Raw genomic sequence first — 7,498 nt, 5'->3', positions numbered from 1 at the left:
GCCAAGTACAGTAGCCCCACCTTATCCATGGGAGATGTATTCCACAGCCCCACTGGTGCCTGGATCATGGATAACACTGAACCCTATAGATACCTTTTTTTCCCCTATACATCAGTACTTATGATTAATTTATAAATTATGCATAATAAAAGATTAACAATAACTCATAATAAAATAGAACCTTTATTATTATACTGTAATAAAATTTATTTATTGATAATACATTTATTAATCACTTCTGGAATTTTCTATTTAATATTCACAGGTCACAATTGACCACAGGTAACCAAGAACATGAGTGACTGATAACATAGAAAGTAACACAGCAGAAGGAGGACTACTTTCCTGGAATGACATTTATTAGCAATTTTTTTTTCAAAAAAGTAAGCCTGAGAAATTTTTTTAAAAAAATGACGATACAGAAGGGAAAGGGCAGAATGGATGGTTAAAATGAAGTAGCTGGGCTCAGTGGCGTGCATCTCGAGTCCCAGCTACTCAGGGTTTGAGGTGGGAGAACTGTTTGAGCCCAGCATTTTGAGACCAGACTAGCAACAATGTAAGACCCAGCTCAGAAAACAAAGAATGGAGTGTGGGCATACTGTGTCTTATGCTGTGCTCTGAGGTGAGGCAGAGGGTGGCCAGGGCAGGCCTGACCACTTGGTGGTGACCGTTTCTCATTGTCCTATGGTCACCTGCAAAGTGGCTGCTACTTCTCTTCCCACCCTGTCAGAATCACCACTTTAAATGGACATTCAATCATGTCCCTCCACTGCTCAAAACTCTCCCGGGGCTCCCATCTCATTTCTAATAAAGACCTGCTCTCAAAAGCTGGGCATGATGGCACACACCTACAATCCCCATGGCTCAGTAGGCTGAGGCAGGAGGATTGCAAGTTTGAGGACAGCCACATAAATTTAGCAAGGCCCTAAGCAACTTAGCTAGATCCTGTTACAAAATGAAAATTATAAAGGGCTGGGGATGTGATACGACTGAGTAATTAACTACTCCTGGGTTCAATCCCTGGTACCCCAAAAATCCTGACTCTGGTCCACAAGGCCCTACAGGATCTGGCCCCTGGATATTTCCTGGATATCCTTCTCCATCATGGCTGCCTCCATATCCTAGTCAGCTTCATCGGAGCAGCAAACATATCCCCCACCCCCAACCTGATATTTACTATCTCTACAGAGTTCCCAGGCTGCAGCTTCATGCTACATGGACTTCCTCAACATAACTGCTATGTTAGTTTTTCATTACTATTACAAAATACCTGAGATAATCATCTTTTAGGGAGAAAAGGTTTACTCTCAGTTTCAGAGGCTTCATCCCATGATCGGTTAATCCAGTTGCTTTGGGGCCTGTGGGGAGGCAGCACCTCACGGTGGGAACACGTGGTGAAGAAAGCTGCCCATTTCATGGTGTCAGGAGAGCAGAAGAGAGAGACAGGGAGGGTCCCAATATCCCATTCAAGGCCATGCCCCAAAGACCTAACTTTCTCCCATTAGGCTCTACCTTCCAAAGGTTCTACCACCCCCAATAGAGCCACGGGCTGGGGACAAAGTCTTTAACACATGGGCCTTTGGGGGACACTTATCCAAACCACAGCAGCTGTTTGTGTCATCAAAGCAACAACAGTCTGTGCTCCTGGCTACTGAGGCAGGTCTTATAGGACCCAACCTCCTCAGGAATGGCCGTCTAACACCGTCAGCACATGCTGTGGTCAGAAGCAGGGTCACAGATCTGGTCCACACAAGGGGCAGAGGATTTCACAAAGATGTGGATACCAGGAGGTGGAAAGCCACGGTCACCTCAGGGACTGCCTGCCACAGTACAGCGCTGATGGCCCCTCGGCTGTGGGTCACGAGACGTTCAATGCTGTGTAGACCAGTGTGGGCACAGGCTGCTGGTTGGCGCCTGCTCTTCCCCTGCCGGCTGCTGCCCAGGGGGGGCTACTGTAGGTACAGGACACCAGGCTGGGGGTTTCCTAGGAGCCAGCAAGGAGCCGATATTTCCTTTCACTGTCCCCTTCCCAAACTCACTGTGTGACCTCAGCAGGTGGCTGTGCCTCCCGCACCTGGATGTTCTCAGCTGCAGAACAGGGCTCTAGTGGCAGAAGCCTCGTGGGTGGCTGTGGGGACATGATGTTGAGGAAGGGTGCAAGTTTTAACCACGCCTCCTGAGGGCCAAAAGGGTTTATCATCATCATCATCGTATCCTTGGCCCCTGCCTCCCAGGGAGTCCCCGTGAATTCTCGGGGGCCTTCCCCTCGTCCTGCAGGAACCTGAGAGTCTCTGGGTACCAGGCCAAGCGTTCTGGTGCCTGGGGGGTGCTCTGCCCTGTCCTCCAGGACCCCAGGGCTGCCCTGGGAGAGTCTCAGGTGTGTCCTGTCTCTGCTCCACAGTGAGGTTTAGAGCCATGAACTTTAAAAGGCATTCCTGTTTCCTCTCTCGCCCGGCACCCTGCTCGACAGTGTGAGCATTTCTGGGATCAGCCAGGCCTGGTGACTCCCATGCAGAGCCAGGCCTGGCACCTTGTCCCTTTGGTGGTTCTGAGGGGGCTTCCTCCACTGCAAAAGCCCGGCAACATGAAGGGTGTTCAAGCCACCCTGGGCCCAGACTTGGGGCACGGTGGCTTGAAGCCTGGGGCAATGAACAAGCAGGAGGGGCCGGGCAGGCCGGGAGGACCTGGAGACGGCCCATTTGCACGCGCCGTGTTGTCCTTGGAGAGTGGATTGAGAGGAGGTCGCGACTGACCACACCTGATACTCCCCCGAGACCAGCGGGGTGCCATCCCTCACGCTGCAGCAGGGCAGGGCCTGCTGTTGCCCAGGGCCCGTTGTGGCCCACAGGGCATCTCAGAGGGGGGCGTGGGTGGGCACGGGGTGGGCAGGAGCTCTCTGTGGGACAGCGGAGGCCATAAAGGAACAGGAAGCCGGGTCCCCTTGGGCAAGCAGGCTCGCTTTATTTCACCAGCAGGACGGAGTTCTTCCTCTTGTCCCAGGCAGGACGGAAGACCCTGAAGAGAAGCCCGGCCAGGGCCAGGACGAAGACCATGAGCAGCATCAGCTTCAGCCCCTTGAGAACCGAGTCGGCCTCCTTGGGCGGGACCAGGACCTTGCCCACCTGCCACTGCTGCTCCTCCTTCTTGTTCTGCTCCTCCAAGGCCTCGGGACCCACCACGGGGCTGAACTGGGCCATGAACTCCTGGTGGACGTAGCACTTGTACGTGGCCGGCTGGAAGATCTGCAGCTGCCTGCCGCCGGTGGAGGTGTCCAGGACGGTGTTCATGCCCTGGCCGATCAGCTGGCCCCGCCAAGTTAAGGGGATGCCGTTGACTTCCCACATGATGGGCCTGCGGGGAGGACAAGGTCAGGGCCACGCCCCGAGAGGAAAGGCGCTGCCTCTACAGGGAGGTGGCTGGGCGGTGAACAGGGGAGGGCGGGCCGTGCCTTGGGAGCCCCAGAGCGCCACCCCTTCCTGGCTGGGTGACCTGAGCCAAGGCCTCTGTCCCTTCCCACCTCTAACCATGGAAACATAATCAAGCATCGCACTTTTCATTGAGTTATTTGGAGACATCAGCAAGACCACTCCCTAACTGGTCCCCTGTGTCCCCTCACCTACCTGAATTCACCTCCTCCCCTCCCCCGAGTCATCTGCCCATCCCACAACATGCCCAGGGCGTCCAAAGAACAGACGGTGTCCCAGATGTCCCTCAGACATGCTGGGTGCCCTCTGCCTCAGGACCTCTGGCCTGGCTGTTCCCTCTGCCTGGAACTCTGTTCCTCGCTCCATCCACATGGTTCCTTTGCCTCCTTTTGGTCTTGGATGCAATGGCATTGTCTCTGAGAAGCCTTCCCTGACCCATTTCCAATTTCCATGTCCTCCTCTCCCTTTGACTCTTAACATCATCTAAAATATTGTGTTTTATTTGTTCTGAAATAAAAATACAGTGGTTGCTGCAAGAGGGCGAGGGCGGTGGGTATGTCTGCTCAGTACCGGGTCCCAGGCCCCGAGGACCGTGCTTGGCACATCAAGGAACAGGCCCCCAGCAAGCCTGGTGCAGCTGTGGCGGAAGGACAGAGTATCCCAGGGGACAATATCCCAGTCTCCTCATGAGGCCAAGACCCAGCAGTGAGCCCTGGACTGTCACTGGCCCTTTTAAACATCACAATGGCACCCTGGGGCTGGGGTCAGCCAGGCCTCAGGCGCTGACCACTCCTTCCCCCACCAGATTGATACCCTCCCCAGGACTCGGTGTGACTGTACTTGGAAGCTGGGCTATTTCCGAGGTGACTAGGTAAAAACGAGGTCATGCTGGGGTAGGGTGGAGTCCTCCTGGAAGAGGAGGCTGGACAGGGAGGTCAGACCTACAGGAAGAAGGCCGAGAGGCGACGGCCAGATGCAAAGACTGGAGCAACACGGGGACAAGCGTCAGGATCTCTGGCTGCCACCAGCCGCCGGGAAGAGGCAGGGAAGGACTGAGGTGGTGCCCGGCCCCACGGACACCTGGGTTCAGGCTCCCAGCCTCAGGGAAGGCAAGAGAATAAATGTCCACTGTTGTAAGCCACCCAGTCCAGGGTACTCTGTGCATCACGAATGTGACCCCAGTCTACGGATGAGGAATCCGAGGCTCCGAGGGGAAGCCCTGGGCCCAAAGTCACCTAACTGGAAAATGGCAGAATCGGAACTGCGAACCCCAGGTTGGCGGAATCCAGAGCCCAAGATCAAAATCTCACCAGAAAGGCCGTCCCCTCCGTCCCCTCCGTGCCTTAGAAACAAGGGCATGTGGTGGTCTCCCTGTGCCGTCCCTCCCTTCTTATCTCATTCCCTGGGCCTGGGACCTGGGAACTCCTCATGTGACACGGGAGAGGGGTCCGCACTCCGTTCCTGCCTTCCTGAACTGGCTGGTCTCAGGAAAGAGGCCGTGGCTTTTATACTTAGAGGAGGAGGGAGGGGGACAACAGGGTCCCAGAGCGAGGGGAAGTCACAAGTGGACCATACAAGAGGACCCAGTGCAGGTGCTGAGCCCAGATCCCACAGAGCTCGTGTCTGCCGAGGACCGAGATGCAGATCAGCCTCCACCTGACCACGGCCCCAGGCAATCAGGAGCTGCCCGCCCCGGGCCTCTGCAGAGGGTAGGACACCCCACGGCCAGTCCACAGGGCTTAGGGTCTGCACGGCCACCACGCTCTGGGCAAGGATCACACTTCCAAGCCTCAGTTTCCCCATCTTAAAAAATGGCCTCCTTGGTGTCCCCACCTCCTGAGCCAGGAGAGTGGACTGGGAGAGGACATTGTCCTGGGGTGGCCGCCGATGCTGCTGGGCATCTACTGGGGGAGGGGTGGGAAGCGGGGATGGGAAGAGGAGGTGCTGGGCAGATTTCCCAGGGGCTCGGGGCAGGAAGGCCAGGACATGAGAGTGAGCTCTGGGAAACGGGCACTGAAGGACAACTGGGGGCCACTGTCCTGTCCTCTAGGGCCTTGCTGGCCCTTCTAGATGACTCAGGGGCCTCTCAGAAGCAACCCACCCCCCGCCCAGATTCATGGGCAGCCCGTTGCTCTGCCAGGGCTCCTCCCAGCCCACTCTGGCCACCTGGGCTGTGTCCCCTGGGCTCAAGCCTGAGGACCCCTGAGCTGGCCGGGCCGGCCTGCACAGAACCCCTTCCCTCCCTGCACAGAGGAACCACAAAGACTGCCCGGCCGGGGGCCAGGACCGTGCTAGTGACCAGGTCCTATCACCTGTAGATGGATCCTAAGGAGCAGGTGAGCCACAGAGCTTCCGACTCCTTGCTGAAACTGAAACTGTCAAAGATGGTGTACTCGTGGTGGTAGGAGTGTTGAGGGTCGCAGGGCACCAAACAGGCTTCCACCTGCATCTCGGGCCGCAAGCGGTTGGACTTCAACTTGGCCTGTCCCAGAAAGATCCCACAGGGGACGGGCTCCTCCTGGGGCTCCTGGATGTAGCAGTAGCCCAAGCGCTTGCGCTCCCCGGGCACGTTGCAGCGGTTACAGTCCTGCCAGGGCTCCCAGTGCGTGAAGACCGTCTCCTGACGACCCAGTTCCAGGGACTCGTTGTGCAGGGGATCTTGGTCCAGGCTTTTGTGTGTGATATGCAGGGAGCTGACATCCTGAAAATCAATCTCGTACTGTGTCTCTTGGGTGCCATTCTTGTTCCAGCAGCTGTAGAGGCCGGTCTGGGAGGGCAGAGGGTCTCTAATGAGAAGGTGACCTATGGGCGTCGTGACCATATTGGAAACACTGGTGTTGGTGGTGGTCCAGCCACTCCTGGTCTGCAGGAAGAAGTAGTACCAGTGTGCCCCAGCAGAGCTGCATTGCAGGAGTACGTCGTTGCTGGACAGCAGGGCCTTCTGGCATTGCTTGCCATGGGGACAGCTGATAAATTTGTAGATCCCCCGCACTGGGACAGCAAAGCTGAGCAGCAGCCACAGGGTACTCAGCATGGTGGACTGAGGCTGTGGCAGCGGGCTAAGCCCCACTCTGGTCATTGTGAGGTCACTCACAAACTCAGACCTCAGCCCTGAGCAGCAAGATGAATGGCAATCTACCGCAGGGGGCTGTGAGGTCACCATCCCCTTTTGATTTGTGTCCAGTTGACAACCCCATTTAATTTCTGTTCTCAATCTTCTGTTTTGCTGAGACAGGAAGAAACTTTTTTTTTTATTTTTAATTTTTTATTGTGGGTTGTTCAAAACATTACAAATTTCTTGACATATTCCACACTTTGAATGGAAGAAACTTAATTGATCTCTTCAGGGTTTTCCCTACCACCTACCTCAACTTGGCTCTCCCAAGAGGTGAATTTACATTGCCAGGGATGGTCAAGAATTTTAGAGGACCCGGACTGATTGATCCGTGCGGCCCGCCCCGCGGCTACAGACGGCAGGGCACCACCAAGAAGCAACCAGCAAGCAGGAAGAAACATTGCTGCAGATTCTGTGGAATCCTGCCGGCTGAGCACCCACTGAGCCCCAGGCTGAGTTTGGGATTTCAAACGGGGAAGGAAGCGGTACAGTTCTATCCCCCACAACGGAAACTCCACCAAGGAAACCAGCGGCCACCATCTTGGAGAGCTGAAGTAACCACCACCACTCTCCGACAGATTGCCACAATAAAACAGGTGTGTGTTACTCAGCTCAGCTCCCATACAGCGGGGAATTCGAATAAAATCTTTCCTAGGCTTTCCGGGGGTGGGATTATCAGAGCGAGCCTGCATAAAGACGCGGGGAAAACTAGAGACACCTGACCTTCAACTCCCCCTCCCATTAGTGGGGAAAACGAAACCTGTCTAGCCAGAGCTGGGGGAAGGGCAAGCGGAAAAAAACAAAACAATAGAGTGCTGGGGTTCCCAATAGACACCCTCCACACCCAACAAACGGCAGGCCCAGAGTACAGTTTGAACTGCCGAGAGGCATCACTCAGGGGAAATCAGGTCTAGCAGGAGAAACCAGGACTAGCAGGAGAAACCAGGGGACTAGAGGC

The 7,498-nt window shown here is 55.4% G+C and overlaps 1 protein-coding gene across 1 annotated transcript; it reads right to left on the bottom strand.

The window, feature by feature from the left end:
* Nucleotides 1–207: 207 nt before the first annotated feature.
* Nucleotides 208–6,639, bottom strand: LOC124094985 (protein FAM187B-like). The gene is made up of 2 exons (XM_046448065.2): nt 5,738–6,639; nt 208–3,351 (listed from the first exon to the last, which is right to left on the bottom strand). Exons 1-2 carry the CDS (start codon nt 6,586–6,588, stop codon nt 2,961–2,963), a joined length of 1,242 nt encoding a protein of 413 aa, XP_046304021.2. The 5' UTR covers nt 6,589–6,639; the 3' UTR covers nt 208–2,960.
* Nucleotides 6,640–7,498: the final 859 nt, after the last annotated feature.

This window comes from Marmota monax, unplaced genomic scaffold, assembly GCF_021218885.2.
Source record: "Marmota monax isolate L192 unplaced genomic scaffold, Marmota_monax_Labrador192_F-V1.1 WCK01_AAM20220418_F8-fsc00101, whole genome shotgun sequence".
Taxonomy (NCBI): domain Eukaryota; kingdom Metazoa; phylum Chordata; class Mammalia; order Rodentia; family Sciuridae; genus Marmota; species Marmota monax.
Note: the sequence above shows the minus strand (reverse complement) of the source record. Positions and strands in the feature narration are given on the sequence as shown.